At 35.4% G+C, this 20,558-nt stretch overlaps 2 protein-coding genes across 3 annotated transcripts in view; both read right to left on the bottom strand.

Moving 5' to 3' along the window:
• LOC137390845 (rapamycin-insensitive companion of mTOR-like) overlaps window positions 1–5,785 on the bottom strand; it is a 31,891-nt gene extending 26,106 nt beyond the window's left edge. The window contains exons 1-3 of the mRNA XM_068077164.1: window positions 5,699–5,785; window positions 2,011–2,058; window positions 362–524 (exon numbers count right to left, since the gene is read on the bottom strand). Of these exons, the coding sequence (XP_067933265.1) occupies window positions 362–524; window positions 2,011–2,058; window positions 5,699–5,771 (284 nt within the window). The 5' untranslated portion in view covers window positions 5,772–5,785. The remainder of the gene's footprint in view (window positions 1–361; window positions 525–2,010; window positions 2,059–5,698) is intronic.
• An 823-nt stretch (window positions 5,786–6,608) lies between these two features.
• Window positions 6,609–20,558, bottom strand: part of LOC137391650 (calcium-dependent secretion activator 1-like) — a 36,483-nt gene continuing 22,533 nt past the window's right edge. Inside the window, exons 14-26 of one of the 2 annotated variants that reach the window (XM_068078168.1) lie at window positions 19,576–19,699; window positions 19,133–19,264; window positions 18,226–18,329; window positions 18,067–18,078; window positions 14,455–14,611; window positions 14,009–14,119; window positions 13,180–13,366; window positions 12,779–12,890; window positions 12,477–12,674; window positions 10,523–10,630; window positions 9,812–9,916; window positions 9,577–9,663; window positions 6,609–7,221 (exon numbers count right to left, since the gene is read on the bottom strand). In XM_068078168.1, the coding sequence (XP_067934269.1) occupies window positions 7,159–7,221; window positions 9,577–9,663; window positions 9,812–9,916; window positions 10,523–10,630; window positions 12,477–12,674; window positions 12,779–12,890; window positions 13,180–13,366; window positions 14,009–14,119; window positions 14,455–14,611; window positions 18,067–18,078; window positions 18,226–18,329; window positions 19,133–19,264; window positions 19,576–19,699 (1,500 nt within the window). In that variant the 3' untranslated portion in view covers window positions 6,609–7,158. The remainder of the gene's footprint in view (window positions 7,222–9,576; window positions 9,664–9,811; window positions 9,917–10,522; window positions 10,631–12,476; window positions 12,675–12,778; window positions 12,891–13,179; window positions 13,367–14,008; window positions 14,120–14,454; window positions 14,612–18,066; window positions 18,079–18,225; window positions 18,330–19,132; window positions 19,265–19,575; window positions 19,700–20,558) is intronic. The other variant, XM_068078169.1, reaches the window with a different exon arrangement.

The raw sequence follows: 20,558 nt of genomic DNA, 5'->3' as shown, positions 1-20,558 counted from the left end.
AGATAACAAAACTTGAAAACTGTCGACGCCGATAAGAAGCATTAAGGAGTAAAGGATTAATTTAAGTAAAATAATTTTTTAGTCAGAATCAAGTTTATTTATTACAATTAATCAAACTATTACATATTGCTAGTATTAAGTATGGTCATGAAGGAAAATTCTATATTATAAATAAAATGACTAAAACTCAAAGTGCATACAACATTTTTCCTATGCTCCTATCACTGTTACTATATTTATGAAGCAAGAAACAGAGGTCTGACAACTCCTCGTAACTGTGGAAGCAAGCAAAAGGGCTATACAACATACTACCTACATACATACATGTATATTAGAAACAGTATGAACACTTTAAACTAACCAATAAATAACATCTTTGACTCGGAATTCAAAATGTTTGCTTTGTGAGGAGAGTTCTGTGTAATAGCGGACAAGGCCGTTGAGGTAGGCGAGTATTCTGGCCTTGCTGAGACTCGTATGTCTTGCCAAGTGAACCAGAATGTCTTGAATGTTACTAGAAGGATCTGCAACAAAAGCATCGCGGTATGAATGATGACTAAAACTTCACAAACTGTGCATAAAACTTCCTCCAAATATTAAGCGTGTCATCCCGATAAGTCGGCTGATCATATCAGCTGTTCATGGTGACCCGGTGATTCAAGCCAATATGCAGCATGCTAAAAGATAGCGAAAGCTTATCTTCAGTGAAGACTTGTGACATCGCTAAAATGCAGGAACTGTGCATCCAAACTGATAACAGCCTGGTGACTGATAATGAGCAGATCAAGTCCAGTAATCCTACTAACTCAAGTTTAGTAAAAGACTTCTAAGAGGAAAAGGTTTCTGTTATAAACAGCAGGAGTAATGCATAGCAAACTAAAGCGCAGTCGACCCCACTTCTTTGGACTTCGGCTCCCCCTGTACAATTACAGGACATTTCTCCGATGTGACTATGACTGCCTGAAAAATGACAACTTTGACCAATAAGTGGCTATAGCAACTGGTGCATGAGTTTTCTGCCTGAGTGTTGTAGTGTAATTTTCGTTTGTCATTACTATTAATATTATACCGTACCCTATTGAAGGTATAACCATATTTTACTTTCTCATGTATTCTGTATATGCATATTGTACCATACTTTAGCCTAGGAGTATGTGTGTAAGACAATATAGCCTTTTTAATGTACAGCACTATAAGCTAAAGTACTCGATTTTCAATGACCAAATTTTTTCAATGTCCAGACAGGAGTCAGGCTGTCCAGACATGAGTCAGGGTGTCCAGAAATGAGTCAGGCTGTCCAGACATGAGTCAGACTGTCCAGACATGAGTCAGACTCTCCAGACATAAGTCAGGTTGTTCGGACATCAGTCAGGCTGTCCGGAAGTGTCAGGCTATCCGGACATGAGACAGGCCGTCCGGAAATGAGACAGGCTGTCCAGGCATGAGCCAGGCTGTCCAGACATGAGTCAGGCTGTCCAGATATGAGTCAAGTTAACCAGACACAAGTCAGGCTGTCCAGACATGAGCCAGGCTGTCCAGACATGAGCCAGGCTGTCCAGACATGAGTCAGGCTGTCCAGATATGAGTTAAGTTGACCAGACACAAGTCAGGCTGTCCAGACACAAGTCAGGCTGTCCAGACACGAGTCAGGCTGTTCAGACACGAGTCAGGCTGTTCAGACATGATCCAGGCTGTCCAGACATGAGAGAGGCTATCCAGACATGAGACAGGCTGTCCATACATGAGACAGGCTGTCCAGACATGAGACAGGCTGTCCAAACATGAGACAAGCTGTCCGGACATGAGTCAAGCTGTCCGGACATGAGTCAGGCTGTTCGGACATGAGCCAGACATGAGCCAGACACGAGTCAGGCTGTTCGGACATGAGCCAGACATGAGCCAGACATGGCCCAGTCTGCCCAGACATCAGTTGCGCTGTATTAGTCTGAACAAACGATGGTACTAAATGTAAGGGCATACATAAAAAGCAACTAGCAGCATAGTGCTTACCTTTCTCTGTGTCAATCACTAGTATCTCTTCATCAATGCTAAACTTTCCTAAAATAAAAAATCTGATATATTATGAGGTAGGCAGGCTGTTGAAGATGTCGCAGTCAAATTCGCGTGTACCAAGTAGGCCAGTAATAAATGCACTTAACATGAAATGACCAATGTTGTATTTTTTGTCGACAAAAAATCTGGATGATAAACGACTGGCTGTTGTTGGCTTTGAAAATTTGAACCTGTTGGGCCTAACATCCATTAATAAATCATTCAAAACGCCTACAAGTTCAGAAATAATGTGACGGTATGAATAATAATTAAGCTAACAATATTTGAGTAGAGCCAAGCAAGCTTTTTGTATCACCAGCAGACAGGCTGGTTGTTTGCCTTAGAAATGATAAATAGCTGGATATCAGCAATGCTGAGCTATGTCAATATGAAAAAATGGACAGTCAGTTCAACTTTGGTAAGTTCAGTATTTGATTGACTGAGAATATTATTGAAGACCATAGAGTATAATATCTATAGACTTACAGCTCTACATTCTATTGAGTATCCATCTATACATTGTTACACACTAAATTCTTTTGAGTAGATCTTTAGACTGTTACACTACTATATTCTTTTGAGTATAAAATCTATAAATTGTTACAATACTACATTCTGTCAAGTACCGAATCTATAGACTTTAGATTGACTTCTATAGACATATCCTAATGTTTAGTGTATAACAAAGACATGAGATAGAACAGGTTAGTCTTTATGCAATAAACTCCAGTAAGCCAACCTACAGATTTATGTATGCATCTTATTATATGTCGATTTAAGAACAGACAACTCTGGTAGCAATAAAGAGCTTTGCTGCACATCAACGAGGTTTGGATTCGTTTAATGGATTAATTCAATTCATTCAATCCTTATGACACTAACAAACCCTGACTTGGTTAACTACTGCCATCTTACAGCAACAAAGTTGACTATATTTTTTAAAGGACAATTATTTTTTGGAATACACCTTAACATTTGAAAAACGTGCATAATTAGGTGTAAAAACAGAAGTTTAGGAACTCATCATTTTGTAAATGTCTACTGCATAAAAGTTGAAAATCTGAATAAACTTAAAGGTTGACTTGCAACAAAATTCACATTACAGTTATTTGGTATCAAAAGATTCACCATGTCTTACTCTGTTGTGTTGTATGTGCCAAATATGTGGAAAGGTGATTACAAGGTCTTAAAAGCTCAAAAACGAAAAGCCGCCGTAGATTGGAATCGCTTTATTTTTCTGACGTATTCATTACAGTTTGGTTATCGTCTTGTCACGTGATGTTCTCACGTGAATTGAAAGGCCGATAAAAAGCTAAATATAAACTTATCGTAGCACTAGTTTATGACAAACACTTCGAGTTTTACCAAAGACCCCGTATCAAATATAGATGCTCGCTACTTTACAATTTTGTTTCGGCATTATTCAATCGTCAAGTCGTAATCTGATCATGTGACCCAATACTTCGCAAATAATTTTTGTAGCACTTTTCGATTATCACAGGTGACCAACAGGCTCGTCATGATTATCAGACAATGATATGTACTCTTTTGAGCTAAGGCTAAAAAGTTTAACGATTTTTTACGGTAAGTTATAAGATATCAGTGCTAAAAGTGACAGCATTACAATGATGATAAAATAGACGCGTAAGAACAATAGAAATGGTTTTATTGAATGCGAGAAGCATATTTGTCAAAATATTTCGACGAATGAGGTTGCATGAAAGTGTAAACAGAAACCATCTTGTAACAACTAAGTCCCATTTGAGCCGTTTTGGAAAGCGAATCCAAACTACGGCGGTCTCGTGTGGATGCGATTAAATGTTCGGTTTTTTGCTTTTAAGAGCTTGTAATCACATTCCCATATATTTTGCACCTACAATACAACAGAGTAAGACATGGTGAATCTTATGATACCAAATAACTGTAATGTGAATTTTGTTGCAAGTCAACCTTTAAAGAATGTGAATTCACCCTCCTGTTTATACATAAAAGAATATGCAAGGCACTGCACAAAAATGATGCCAGTACATGCGAGATAAAATTTAAGAAAACAAACTTGTAAAGAGGTTAATTTAGGCATTTGCAAACCAAATTTCAACCTCATCAATAGTACATAAGTTATCAGAGTGGTGCTGAGTTATCTCAATTAAATGTTGACAAACCAAGTCTTTGATATGTATCGATATTTGTCATGGATATTATCAGTTACTGTTTAACTACATCTATGATTGTTTATTAACACTCCAGTGTATGAATTCAAAGGGTTTCTTTTAAACGTTCAATAGATACATCAACATGCATAAGTTAAATGCTTTTTTTACTCAAATTACCTTGATCCAGGCTATCATAATAAAAGCAATGTGTCTTGTATCTTTACAAAGTATCTTGTAAAACAGCTGTCTGAATTACATTTTATATATAAACGATATAATCTAAACATGTAATAAAACATAATGTAAACAAATTGTAGCATGCTAAGTACACAATTGTCATAATCTTGCAGCAATTACCACAACACACATTATTCATAATACACTAATATGACTCGCAGACTTGGCTACTTTATAGTAGTAGCGATGCCAGAGGCTCACTGCTCTAGGCTTTGAGCAAACTGCATTACAACTTGCATTTACAGAATACAAAAATTAGTGCTAGTTAAAGCCACGAACTGATCAGGCCAGTATTTACCAGATAAGTGTGACAGAAATTTTATAGATCAGCCAGAGTCTACCAGAGATTTCATGCTAAAACTAGTGGCAAAAAGGTTATGATCAAGGTATGCTAAAGAGAAAATTTTAACCTATAAAGGCCTCTACTACTTGTAGAGATTGGTGCCTGCTCAGAGAGTTGTAACTCCAAATTTTTCACTCTTTGGGATAGGCGGTTTGAGCCTATTGCAATCTGTGATTTATGGTTGCTATCTAAGTGGAAGAAGTTGTCTGATAGATCCTAGAGGAGCTTTCATACTTATGTGATCTTGCCACGGTGACTACATGCATGCAAGCTTAATTAAACCTATTACTTATGAAGAAAAACGTGCATTCCTCAGGTTGAAAGGTTGATCAACTAGAATGTATGAGGCAACTTGGACAATACCTAGGCCAACTATAACAGTAAATTAGACGGAACTCACGATTATCAAACTTCATCAATACAGGCTCATTTTGACTAATGAATGAGCAATAAATCTAGCTGCACTGCCAGAGTGAAAGGTCAAACAAACATTTACATCCAATTTCACGAAGGCTTCTATGAGTGAGATGAGCTTCTGCTCTGCAGTCTGCATCACCGATAATGCCTTTGAAGTTTAATAGGAACAATGAAGTATACAGTTCGGATTTGACAACGAGTAATCACGTAAACCCTACAACCTACTAAAAAACGAGAACTAGGAAGCCAGAAAACATGGAGTATCTCTACGCAAAACCTTGTATACGATGAACATGAAGAGAAGTGCATATAACTTGCACCAACTTTCCTGTCTATCTTTAACACTGCTAGATAAATGATCGTACCTAGATACTATATATTAATAGTACATCCATCTTTCATGTAGAGCGCAAAATAATGACGATCGTTTCCATTATAATAAATATTATGAAACATGAGCTTGATGACATAATATAGTACAATAACCGCTACTTACTTTTGTTTCTTTCTAAATTGTGGTTAAATCTGCTGGAGTTTACGAAGTTACTTCTTTGACGTTTGAACGCCATTACATTAAAAATCAGCCATCATAAAACAATATGTGCTATTAACCTAAAGCTGTGTTCTTTTGGATTCGACATTCACGACTAACGTTCGCAACAGGGAAACTCCGAACATTTGTCCAGTTTTTTTACTTTGCAAGTTAAGACCGAACTAGTCTTAACACAGGCAAATATTATTCGAAATAATTACCCATATAAAGTCTTGTGCTAAGCTGCTACTCAGACTACAGTGATCAAGCCCGCAACATACTACTACTATGCGGTGCAACCGAATGATCTTGTACCAATCACAAACGCTCAAACCTTTGCGTGTGTCCCGTTACCCTATTTGCCCACTCCTGAAACACGACTTTATGTAAATGAGAAGATAACTTGACAAACGCAAATTCCACAAATCACTGATGACTATGTATTCAAAAGCATATCATCATTATTTTCCATTCTAGCTTGCAAAGTAACAGCAAATCGTTCTTCCAAGCTTATACAATCCTCAAATTTAAATGTCTACCAAAAACCTTGGTTGTGGGCTAATGAAACAGTTGGCTTTGAAACAGCATGAACGACATTTTCTACAGATATTTTGTATTTTCCAACATTTCCAACTGGTCAAATATTGTCATTTATATCCTTCGTGCTCATTTTATCCTCAAACGCAAATGATCTGTCAACCATAGCATGTTATGCCCAACTATCAAGTTTATGTAAGATAGCAATATAACTCTAAACAATTTCTATGCGTTTGCGATGATAATAATCGCTTCCAAAGACAAAAAATGATGCAAGCTACATGTAGCAGACACCAGACTTCTGGAACAATATAAATCAGCTAGACTTGTTTTGCTATCTTTTTATATATAACTATATTTATATACATAGTTATTGTATTGCACAACATGATATAGTAGCAAATAATTCAAGTAATTGCATAAAACATTAAATCCTGTACATAATATGGTAATAAATAGCTTGAAAAATAAACATACCTAAACCCAGCATTTGAACACAAAGTAAATATTAAAAGACTTGGTCTACTTTGAGATTGAAAAAGCTCCCGAAAAATGAAAAACAATGCAATGACTAGAACAAAATAAACGGTTATGTGCAACTGATGGATTAGTCTAGAGCTCGCGCTTTTGGCTGTATTGATTATGGAAAATATATGATTACTAGTTGTAAACAATTGTGTGAGCAAAGCTTGCTCTAACATGATATCATGACAAGCTGGGCGATTTACATGTACAACTACATGTCAGCAAAATGGTCTCATTATTCACAGTGAAAAGAATTACAATTATATTATTCATTATGTTTGATTAAGATGAGGTGCGAGCGGAATATCTCACAGATATATCAAGAACGGCTACCCTGGTATGTGTGTAGGTCTCCCTTCAAACTAAAAGTTTGTGACAGCTCTAGCATTCCTACTCTCGAGTAGTGAGTGTGAGGTCTCTTCTTCCTGTTAGAGGTATATATCACTCGTTAACATACTGAACAGTTAAAGTAGTACTCTAGGGTTTCCATATCAGACAGAAAGTGAGAAGGTATTAGTTCTCAATATCAGACAAACAGTAAAATAATTTATTAAACTCTACATACCACACAAAGGGTTAGACAATATTTTGGGTTCTGCGTATAAGACCATAGAGTATCAAAATCTATAGAATTACAACACTATATTCTGTTGAGTATCAAATCTATAGACTTACAACATAACATTCTGTTGAGTATCAAAATCTATAGACTTACAACACTATATTCTGTTGAGTATTAAATCTATAGACTTACAACACTATATTCTGTTAAGTATCAAATCAATAGACTTGCAACCCTACATTCTGTTAAGTATCAAATCTATAGACTTGCAACCCTACATTCTGTTAAGTATCAAATCTATAGACTTAACACACTACATTCTGTTAAGTATCAAATCTATAGACTTACAACACTACATTCTGTTAAGTATCAAATCTATAGACTTGCAACCCTACATTCTGTTAAGTATCAAATCTATAGACTTAACACACTACATTCTGTTAAGTATCAAATCTATAGACTTACAACACTACATTCTGTTAAGTATCAAATCTATCGACTTACAACACTACATTCTGTTAAGTATCAAATCTATAGACGTACAACATAACATTCTGTCAAATATCAAATTTATAGACTGTTACCATGCTAATTGTGTTGAGTATCAAATCTATAGACAGAGGGAAAAAATGACACAATGAGCTCTCCATATCAGACAGAAAGAGAGTTTATACTTTTAGATCTCTATGGAAGACAGAAGGTGAAATGATATATTGAGCTATCCGTATCAGACAAAATGAGATGATATATTGAGCTCTCCATATCAGACAAAATGAGATTATATATTGAGCTCTCCATATCAGACAAAATGAGATGATACATTGAGCTCTCCATATTAAACCAAATGAAATGATATATTGAGCTCTCCATATCAGACAAAATGAGATGATATATTGAGCTCTCCATGTAAGACAAAGTGAGATGACATAATGAGAACTATGTTTTAAACAAAAGGTGAGTTTATATATTTGAGTTCTCTAAATACATGATGATAATCTGCTATCTTTCCACAGTAAAGGTGGGTCACAATTAGTGAAAGTTTCACCGTGAACACTTATGCAGCAAATGAGCAGCTGGCGGAGCATCAATACTGAGCAGCATTTCTGTAGATCTATTTTCTAGGACAAACTGCAGATTGATTAACTATATGAAGTCGAAGGGCCACTCTAATGAGGAATAAATAAGAATGTGTGTATAAAAGTTATTTCATAACAGATCATGCTGAATTAGCATTGGCAAAACGTAATTAACAAGCATTTTGGTTTGACTTATAAACTGAATCTTTGCTTTACCATGATCAGTTTTTGACGTTGTTAGAACAAAAACAGCAATATTAATAAAAAGTAACTGGCTAAAAGCTTAAATATTTAATGTTTATATAATAATGTGCCAAAGCCTGTAACATTAGTTTTGACCTTGCTGAGTTTTTGAAATGCCCTGCTCTATCAAGAAGAATATTTGAAGAAGACTTTCTCAGAACAAATCGATCAGTGTATGAAAAGTTTTCCATCACTCCCCACTTGAAAAATCAAAACCATAAAATTTAAACATGTCACCCTTGAACAATAAGAAAAACCTTCTCATGATGTGTTTGACATTATTTTAGACGCTTCAAGGGTATGTCTTACAAGACAATCACGCTGTGCCTAGCAATCGAGCATCAATTCTAAGTTTTTTCTAATAAAAAAATTAAAACAAAGAAAATATTTGTTCATCTCAACCATCTGGTATGGCATAGAACCGACTGATTCGGCTAAAAGCCAGACAGCTTATTTGAAAATAACATGAATGTTGCTAATAAAGCAAGATGGTAACTGAAATAAATATAGCATAATAGCAATCACTTATTTTATCTTAATTTTATATATATTATTTTATCTCATACCTCTTATATTACCTATTTTAGCAAAAAATGAATGATAAGATGTATGAAGGTATGAATTGATTCATTTACAAATACATCTTCAGTGGACAATCCCAGTCCAACTCTGCACTTGCATCGTATAGTTTTGGTAAAATTGTTTTGCTAATACACAAACGTCAACAGAGCACACCTAGCCGTACAACTGGTATGCTCAGTGTACGGTGTGTATGAAAGTGTGGACAGCTATAGCCCAGCTATTTGGGAACCTTTCTGAGTAGCTAAAATGAAATGCAAGCTACTTACTCGTTTGAAAAGTCTTAGGGATACACATTTTCTAAGTAGAAACATACTTACATTAACCCTTCCACAAACACGTCGATAAACATCGCTGTCAAGACATTCCGGAGGCACACCTTGCAACTCAAAGTAGGAATACAGCTTCTACAAACAAGAGAAAGATATTAAACTAATTCTCTTCTAAAACAAAGAGAAATATTATAATTGCAAGAATGAAACACAAGTTAGAAAAAGAAGCCATGCCAGATAGGAAAATAGGTATAATTGATGTTTTCATAGGAGTGTCACCAACTTTGATGATATGGATGACGCAAGTGAGCTGGTAGGGATGCAGAGCCAAATCAGCCCTCTCGGCAAGCCACTTATTCAAACAGTGTAATTGCTGGGAGTACCAAATCTGCAATGAACATTACATGTCAATGATTTATAAACCCAAATATTCATGTCAAACTAGATGTATAGCTGGAAATTTGGTACAAAACATTCTGTACAAAAACATTGGTACAAAATCAAGAAAAATTGCTTAAATATAACAAAAGAGTTATTAAAAATTACAAATATCTGCTTAGACTTGGTCACTTCTTAGTGCAGCTGTTGCTTTCTACAAAGTGTGAAGTTTACTAAATATATCCCTCTGAGGTTATCTGGCCACTCACTATATTAAGCTGACAGCAAGGAAATTAATGCAAGTAAAAAGGCAGACTAGAGCGCCTTATATATTCATGGGTGGAAGGCCTGGATAGTGTCTGACATATATTGGTAAGTAGGATAGGCTAAAGTGTCTGACATAGATTGATAGATAGGAGGACAAACTAAAGTGTCTGACAACTTTGGGCAGGAGGACTTTATACCCAAAATAGATAGAAGCCAAAAAATCTGTCAACTTTGAGAGTTTTTCAGTCAATTCCGCTGTTAAATACTGCGACAGTAAGGTAGAAAATTAGCTATTGAACATGGCGTGTTTATTCATACGAATATTTACATGTATAATTGGCAAACTTACCTCAAATATCGTATTGACAAATATTTCATCACCAGTTTTCTGTCTAATCATGTCTAGATTAGCACTGAGAAATTGTACGTACTCCTTTCCAAGTTCATCAGTTGGTTTCTAAAGAATTAAATAAATCGTAGCAATCTTGACATAATGAACTCAACTCTGTTTCTCCGCTAGCAGTTTCATACTATACGGTCATACCATATCATACAAGTGTCCCAACATTAGAGAAAATCGAGATACAAGCAGAATTGCAAGCAAGTTTCTTCCTTGAGATACGAGTAATCTTTGAGATACAAGCTGGTTTTCGATGGCCCCTATGTAGCAACGCATGCGAGAGGCCGCTTTCGAGAACAGCGCCGCACGGTCTTTCTCCTCAAATCAGTTTGAAAAAAGTTTTTAAAAGGTTGGCTAGAAGGTAGTGCGAATGCAAGGCAAAAACAGAACTGGAACAAACTAGGAACAGATAAAAAAAATGACAAAATTAAAGTTTAGCAAAAAGATTGAATCTTAAACCATAACTGTGAGAGGGCCGACAACTCCAAGAATGAACATAAACACAAGACTTAAACCATAATTGTCACGTACAACTTTTATCGTATTTTCTAGGTAAATCAGCCACGCTGATTCCGATTTTGTAGTCAAAATAAAGATTGGTCCACTAACCTGCAAAGTCAATTAGGCTTTTTTGAAGCGTTTCAATATCCGTTTCGAAAACAACACAATCGGCATTACAAGCTCCGCCCATAAATATGTGACGAAACCTAGCTTTTTCAGGAACGAAAGTTAGGAATCTTTAGTCCAATTTAGAATAATGGAGATGGGATGGGTGTCTTAAAACCCATTATTATCTAAATCTAGCCTGTAAAATAATCTCAGTCGCTTATGAAAGGTATATAAACTATTTAAAATTGCTCGTAGCTTGTTACATGATGTTTAAATAGGCTGAACGCCGAGAAAAATGAGCTCAAAAAGCAGGGTTTTATTACAAGCTAGCGTTGTTATCGCGCTTTTTAAATATGCAATGTTAAATAGCTTATCTATCTTTCAAAAAAGACTGAGATTATTTTTAAGGCTGAATTTAGATATTAATGGATTTTAAAACACCCATTTCTATTATTCTAAATTGGTCTCAACATCCCTACGTAACTTCTGTTCCTAAAAAGCTAGGTTACGTCACGTATTTATGGGCGGGGCTTGTTGTGCCGATCGTGTTGTTTTCGAGACCGATATTAAAATGCTGTAAAAAAGCCTTCATTACTCTGAAAGCTAGTAGACTAATCTTTATTTTGAGTACAAAATCAGAATCAGCGTGTCTGATTTACCCAGTAATTACGATAAAAGTTGTACATGACAGTTATGGTTTAACTTTAAGTCTGCATTTAGTAAGCGAAATTGATTTAAAGTAAATTCATAGTTAATGTTATGTTACGTGGTGTCACAAGTCTAGTGTACCAAGCGAGTTGCTGTGAAGTCTCTCTCAGACCACAGTTAGCCACTACATCTCTCTTGAAGGTAAACACTTACAGTAAACTTGTTGTAATGTAACATTTTATAGCTGGTTTTAACAACTACATAGGAATTTGTTACTTTGTTAGTGAAGGTACTGAATTACAACAATTAAAAGCACATTTTCCCACCGTAATATCCTTTTTTTGTAGTTTTTCACACTATGGTGACGGATTCATTTGTATTTAGTTATTTTATATAGGAAATAGCGCTTTAAGACACATGTAAATTGACATACGAGCTCAGTCCTAGAACACATTGAGCTTGTATGTCGAGGTGTGGCTGTATTACGCATTTAGCAAGATAACAAACGCACACTTGAGTGTGCTTGTCAAGTGCCAACCAAGATGACCTTTATAAACTATTCACTTGGACATTTGTAAGAATTTTCCCTCTACCAATTTTGTAGAGCCCTGATTTACTATGCAATAATATACATAAAGAAGCATACCGTGAGTGACAGAAGAGATTTGAGCAAAGACCCTTCATCAAATCTCTTTAGCTTGACGAAAGTGTTTTCCATGACGAGAATGAGCCGTGCTATCAGCGAGGTCATAGTGTGTTTTAGCGCCTTCTCCAGGAACTCCTCGATGCGAGTGTGGTACTGGTGCATTGCATCTCCCGTTGACATTATGCAAAGATTTAATGCCTAAGCAAAGAGAAAGTATATCTCACAATAATTGTATATATACTGATAGTCTTTGGTACACCATGCTACGGAAGCTCTATAGAAGTATGTCAGTAGCTCCTTACCTGGCTTTTACAGTCGGCGAGGGTGTTGATCATCACACACAACTCGGAAGGTATGACAAAGTCTAGATATTTGCTTGCTCTCGCCAGCATGATATCAAAAGCTTGCGTTGTCCTGCAAGAGAGATGACTTAATTATAGCTAATAATATGAAAACCATAAACCACTAAAAATATTTTTTTTAAATTATAAAACAATGAAAGAGTGCTACGGTGATGAAAATTTCAAATTTTGGATTGAGCCATTTGGATACCTAGATAAACAATTTGGTGATGGAATGTTCGCTAGAGTCAACCAATTGTGTCAGTATTGAGTTGAAAAACCACTCAATCAAAATTCTACCCTGTCCTTCAAATGCTTAACCATGAACTCTTGTCATGTCTATAAAAGCAGACTAAACCAACCTGTTGCCTGCTGCTTCTATCATGTCACTAGCCATCAGCTTTAGCCTATGCTCCAAATGCTCAGCAAAAACTTCCTCTGGCCACTGCAGCTCTTTAATAAAAGTCTGCAAGGCACTCAGTTTCCATAACATGTCTTCTGAAGTGGCGCAACCGCCACCATGCGGCTCCCACTTCTCTTTGCTAAAACCTACAGCATTAATATATTCTGTAAATAATAAAGACAAACTGTATGTGCCTACCATGCAATTGCACTTATAGCTGAGAATGTCTCATGAGAAGATATCAGCATAGACAATCCGTGAATAAGTAGACAGAAAAAAGTGAGATGAATGAATAAATCCCTGAACAAGAATGAACAAAGAAATTAATTTTAGTGTCATGTCACATACCATCTGAACAATTTCTATGGTACGTATATTCATGGTATCTTGGCGTGAAATCATGTGGCAGAATGGTGATTTGCAGTAATAAAAAGGGTTCTACATAGGGTTGCGAGAGAGGAGTGCAGTAATAGACGTATGAACCAGACCATGATAGATTTCTCCTCAAGTCACCAATTGTTTATTTTGTTTTGAAATAATAAGTTAGATTGATCTAACTAGTAATCATCAGCCAGAGTTCTATAATAATAATAAGAATTGTGATACAATTCTTAGCTACTAGTATGCATCCAGATTTCCTTCTAAATTATTGTTGCCTGTTTGTAACACATGTTTTATGGTGCTTTTAATCGTTATCATATTTATAAACATATGGTGTTGCATTTCCAGGTAACGCTGTCAAACAACTAAACTGAGACCGATGCTATGAATATAACATCCTTTCTTACCTTTATCTATCGATTGCGCCACGGAAGATTCCATAAGATCGACGTATCTCACAACTTGAGGAGCAAATGTCTCTCTCAAGTGATGGTGAAACTTGCCATTCTTCAAGTTCTCTGCACGAGTAAAACAAATTTAGTCAAGGTAGAAAAGAGAGAGTGAGTTGATTAAGAAAATAAATGAGAAAATATGTTACAATATCTGACCATTCAGCAAACAACCTAAATTTATTGAAGATGCTTCTCAACTAGCAAAAAAAGCTAATAGGATTCAAAACAGACCGACACTCCGGTTATCAGGTATATTTATGGGTCAGTTTTGGCAAGAAGTAGCTTCTATCCAAAAGAGTTTTTACAGGGAAACTAAAGTCAGCCAGCGCTGTTGAAAAAACAGACCAATATCTACATTACCATGTTGACATTTTAGATAAGTGCTAATCATCATCACGTACTTTCGGTCAACAGGTAGCCATTGAGAAGGCTGAATAAAGAAAAGCTGTCCCAGGAGTCGGGAGGTTGCGCCTCCAAGCATGCATCCATGTCAACAGCAAATAGAGACCAAAACATCTCATTGTGCTCAATTAAAACATCATCAAACCAGGTAAATGCCTAAAAAAGAACAATATGTGAGAATATATAGGAGAGATGCACAGTAAGTGTACACTAATTTTATAGGTCATGCGGGTCCAGTAATGGCTCTTAATCTCTATATGATTCCTAGTTTTTTTTAAATTATAAATGCAAGGGTTTCTTAACTGATGTCAGCATATGATGCATAGTAAGGTAGAAAATCAGGCCAACGTTTTTAAATAAAAATTGATTCGTTTTTTTTGTCAAGGTAGAAATTAGATTATTCATAAATAAATGGTTAATTGTGCCATGTGTTAAAATCCCACATTTCTGCGATACCGAGAAAAGAATTGCACAGGTGCACACATGCTGCATGTATATCTTACATCTATATATAAATCACAGTGTTTGTCTGTCATTTGCCTGTCCAGCCATAGTGGTAAAGTTTTAGCAATGAAACATCACCTTCGTACTAGAACTGAAGTCACGACATTTAAATCACAAGTCTACTAACAAGCGCGTGTAACCACAAGACTAAACCATTTTCATCGTTCCCATCACTCTTATCACACATTGTATATCCTTTTCGTAATTGTACATGCTAAATGTGCACTTTTTATTATTAATTAATATTACCTTTAGCGTTTGTTATTTGTTCAAAAAATTGTTAGAAGTTAATTTTTTACTATTATCTATTTTTTAATTTGTAGTTTTCAAATGTGCTGTTTCAATTTCAAATGTGCTGATACACTCATATTTCCGGTTTAGGTAAATCTGTAAAAGCTAAATGCTTTTTATGTAGACAATTGTATTCTCTGGAGTAGGAACAGCCTCTACATTCTTTCTCCGTTTGGTACATAGACCTATTAACTATACAACATTAACTATATATATATATATAGTGTATATATATATACTATATATGTAATATACTATATATGTAATATACTATATATATAATATACCATATATATAATATACCATATATATATATATATATATATATATATATAGTGTATATATATACTATATATGTAATATACTATATATATAATATACCATATATATGTATATATATATAAACAATATTAACTAACCTATTAACTATATAAAGTATAGTTAATAGGTCTATGGTTTGGTATAACTGTCCATCACAACTTTGAATAGAACGAGCTTCTGCCGCAACTGTAACCTCTTTTTATACACACACTTCCATGTACTCATTGTTTATTGTTGCTCTTAATTAGTTTGATCAGCACAAAACACTTTTCTCGTGATGAAGTCTAAAAGTTAGAATGGTAAATGTTGAATATGTTTAATAAAAATAAAATTTCTGCGCAATGATTTTTATTACCCGGGCATTTACCTAGTAATGCATACAAGTCAGTTGAAAACAGATAATACTCTATGCACCGGTCGCATTAACCATGCAAAGGTGTATACTGTATTTGTATAACTTCAAATATGTATATATCTACTACATGTATACTTTATATACCAGTAATACTGTGTTATATATTGTACAACAACTCAATATATCAGTAGTACTGTGTTACGTATATATACAACAACTCAATATATCAGTAGTACTGTGTTATGTATTGTGCAACAACTCAATATATCAGTAGTACTGTGTTATGTATATATACAACAACTCAATATATCAGTAGTACTGTGTTATGTATATATACAACAATTCAATATATCAGTAGTACTGTGTTATGCATATATACACAACAACTCAATATATCAGTAGTACTGTGTTATGTATATATACAACAACTCAATATATCAGTAGTACTGTGTTACGTATATATACAACAACTCAATATATCAGTAGTACTGTGTTATGTATTGTGCAACAACTCAATATATCAGTAGTACTGTGTTATGTATATATACAACAACTCAATATATCAGTAGTACTGTGTTATGCATATATACACAACAACTCAATATATCAGTAGTACTGTGTTATGTATATATACAACAACTCAATATATCAGTAGTACTGTGATATGTATATACACAACAACTCAATATATCAGTAGTACTGTGTTATGTATATATACAACAACTCTATATATCAGTAGTACTGTGTTATGTATATATACAACAACTCAATATATCAGTAGTACTGTGATATGTATATATACAACAACTCAACATATCAGTAGTACTGTGTTATGTATATATACAACAACTCAATATATCAGTAGTACTGTGTTATGTATATATACAACAACTCTATATATCAGTAGTACTGTGATATGTATATATACAACAACTCTATATATCAGTAGTACTGTGTTATGTATATATACAACTATTTTATTCATATTCAGCTTCATGATTTAACTTATAGTTTTTAATAAAAGAAAACACTAAAATCCTTGGAAATAACTAACGCAGTTGCTAATTTTCTTACTACTCGCCATAGCAGAACTTTGCTCTAAAAGCAAAGGCGTCAATGACCGTTGATGATGTGACAGCGACTCACCATTATTACTCGCATCAAAAAGAAATCGATTGATTTAATACTTAAATCGACAATTTGTAGAATTAAATCCTAGAGAGTTTGTGTTGATTACTGTATAGTTGATTCATTTAAAGAGCTTGATAAAGAACAGGCATATTATAAAATAGCTTAAGGAACTCACTCTATAGTCTAAAGTACTCACTCTATAGTCCTGCAAAATGGTGTTGAGTGAGCAGAGCTTTGTGTAACTTCAATTGATACGAGAACAAAAGGATGTTGCTAGCAGGCATTTCACAATATTTGCCAGTCTAAACACTTGAACCGTGAAAATGTGCAGAAAACAAAAAACAGACCAGCAAACTGAGAGTGAAAGTCACATGATAGGTAAATGTAAATAATGAATATAGTCTGGCAAGATATAGAAAGGCTTGTGGAATCTTTTGCTAGGGTTCATGAGTTAGCAGAAGAATCTGACAGCAATCTAGAAACATTGCTGTTTCACTCTGATCATAGCTGACTTCTCTGACCACTAATAACCTCTAAACAGATGGAAGAGTCAGCTGCTGCCAGCGCCGGCTGGCTCTCAAGGTGTCTAGATAAGTCATCACCCTCTGCCATGGTGCTTCTAAAGATACTCTACACACGCTAGTCACGGGAGAAATCAACATTGAAGACTAATTATCTAATGTCTGTGATGACACAACTTCTAATCACAAATAAAATTTTGGAAATAATCAACTAGCTGGTGCAAAAAAGAAAGGTAATGAGCAAAGTGATGACAAACCAAGACAGCAGATAATTGTTAGTACGAACAGAAAACAAGCGGATCTAAAAATTCCGGCGTCTCACGAGTGAACAAAAGACTAGATAACATGTGCAGACAACTCCTCAGCACATTCTAGTATCAAATATACTCAATGAACAACATGCCAATTCAGCTCAAGTTGAGAATACATATTTAAATAACAAATAGAGCACTCGAAGCAAAAGGTAGCCGCGATATTGGAAGACTTACCTGTCGGCAAGGCTAACAAATGACAAGCAATGAGTTAAAAGCCAAAGAGAGAGAGAGCAACAACTGCAATCAAGACAAAGCATAAAAACATGTGGTTAGGAGTCTAAAAGACTTAGCGTAGAGACGGCATAGAAGATACATATAAATAATAATAACTACCTCTGCATGATGCTCTTCATTCTGCTGTAAGACCTCAATGCATAGTCCTGCAAGATGTGTCATTTCCTCTAGTCGTTCACTCAAATTGTCTTGGGCCATTCCCTCTATAACAAAAATCCAAATAATGAATCATTTCCGCAAACTTTGGAATTACTATTAAAAACAGTTTATGTATCTACACCTATGTGCACATGTTCATGTTAATTAAGTCGGCAAGTTTTGTAGGAATAAATTAAGAAGTTGATAAGCGCATGCGTTATCAACAGTAGATGTCAACTGAACAGCCTATTGACTGACTACCATCAACCGAATGATGAAGCTACCTGCTGGGGCCTTTACCAATAACTTGGAACCCAATCCATAAAGGTCTATTTTCTGAGTCAGGTAATTTTACTATTGCAGTCACCATGGTTCATGCACAACACCGATGACTGGACAAACAATTAAAACTTACGATTAAGCAAAATACGATTGGTATTTAAAACAATTATTTTGATGAATAGGGAAAAGTGAACCGGGCAGAAAAAGAGAAATATTAGTGAGAGTATTAGACAAGAGAGAGCTTCCGGGAGTTAGAAGGATAGGAATATAAGGTGGTCAACCTAAGAAATGTGAATGCATTTGGGCAGGCATCAGCAGAGTTGCCGGAAACTTTTAGAAGCTGTCTGTCACCGAATGCTTGTTACATCAGACGAGTGGTGAGCGAAAGAAAGATATTAGGCTATGTCAAAAGCAAACTTGAGTCTCGACATTACACAAGCTTAGGTTATGCTAGAATAGCTTGCACGAAAAAGCCTTGGTGAACCGAAACCCAGTAAGCCGATCTACGCACTGCTGGAGAATATGACATGCAGGATATTAATGAGTTCCCACATCCAAATGAAACTATAGGCGGAACTGAGATTACCTAAGGTTACTGCGAAAGAAGGCACGGACAAGACAGAACAGCTCTTACTAGTTCCGGTGACGAACTCAGCGTAATGCATTTCGGGCATTCGGCTAAGATTAAACACTGAATCATCACAGGCATCGGCATAAGCTGGGAAATAGAGTGTACACAAAAGGAGAACATAAATACATGAAAAATGTAGTTAAAAATTATGAAAATGTAACAAGAAATTACATCGCTGCCAACCAATCACCAACTACGTATAATAGACTCAAGTGAAAGACAGCAATTATAGGTATGAGCGACATGAATAAACTTTAAGATGGCGGATGCACGCGCAGCCATAGAGATAGAAAGCTGCAACGTAAGTCCTTGAAGCTAATATAACAACCACATTCAGACTTCACTTGCGCATCACACCAACAGACAGAATAAATGCGTCAATGTTTACAGTACATTACCTTCAATTTTGGCGAACTCGGATATCCTTGTGTAGTTCACAAGAGCAGCCTCTTCGAGGCATTTTTTGATGACAGTGCGTACTTCATCAACAGAATGTTGTGTGCTTCTCTCCTTCATTAGCACCTGTGACAGACAGAACAGCTTAATATATGTCTGACTCTGTGTTGCTAACAAAAATAGTAGTCGAGGTTCCTGTTGAAAAAATTGTACACTAAATTGTTAACACAGCGACTCGGTACGGCACACAATAGAAGTAGGCCGCAAGGTCTGAAGAAACGCAAAAAATGAACATGATTTGCTTCTAGACCGAAATATAAACAAAATTTATCAAAAAAACATTTAGCTTTTAGCCAATGTTATATCAGCACTTATCCATATTTCTGCGAGTTATTTCCTTGTCTGCAACATCAATCAAGAATCACAGTTACTGCTTGGCAGCTCATTCCCTAAACTTATTATTATAGAAAAGCTTGTGACCAAACGGAGATGCTAAACTTTCGCTGAGCCAGAGTACAGTCAGTCGACAAGGTAGAACATCTTCTGCAAGTGGTTGAAGCTTGAACTAAAACTAAACGCTGAGAGAAGTAAAAGTGACACTCATCAACAACTGTCAGTTTCACTAGTACACGGAATATCAGTACTACACTAAAAGGCTTTGGTATCTTATTATATCTCAATTCAGTCAGCCGATTCGTCACATACTTTTGACCTTGGCAGCAATAGTACAAAAGCCGATAGAACTATTCTTTGTTAAGTATCTATAGCGCTGGGCAATCAATAGAATAACTTAAAGTTTAGGTTCGGCATTTCAAAATATTGTCAATCACAGGTGCTGTTTTCATAGAATATATGTTAAATATTTCAATTTATATTGTTTTAACTAGCCTAGTTGAACAGAAAACTCGCATTTATCTGGTTTAAACTTCAGCCATTGTACATAGTAATAGCAAAGGAAACACCAGGATCCTTAGACTAGGACTTC

This window comes from Watersipora subatra, chromosome 3 (genome assembly GCF_963576615.1).
Source record: "Watersipora subatra chromosome 3, tzWatSuba1.1, whole genome shotgun sequence".
In the NCBI taxonomy this organism is placed as follows: domain Eukaryota; kingdom Metazoa; phylum Bryozoa; class Gymnolaemata; order Cheilostomatida; family Watersiporidae; genus Watersipora; species Watersipora subatra.
The sequence above is the reverse complement of the archived record's forward strand: the minus strand, read 5'-3'. Positions and strand labels throughout refer to the sequence as shown.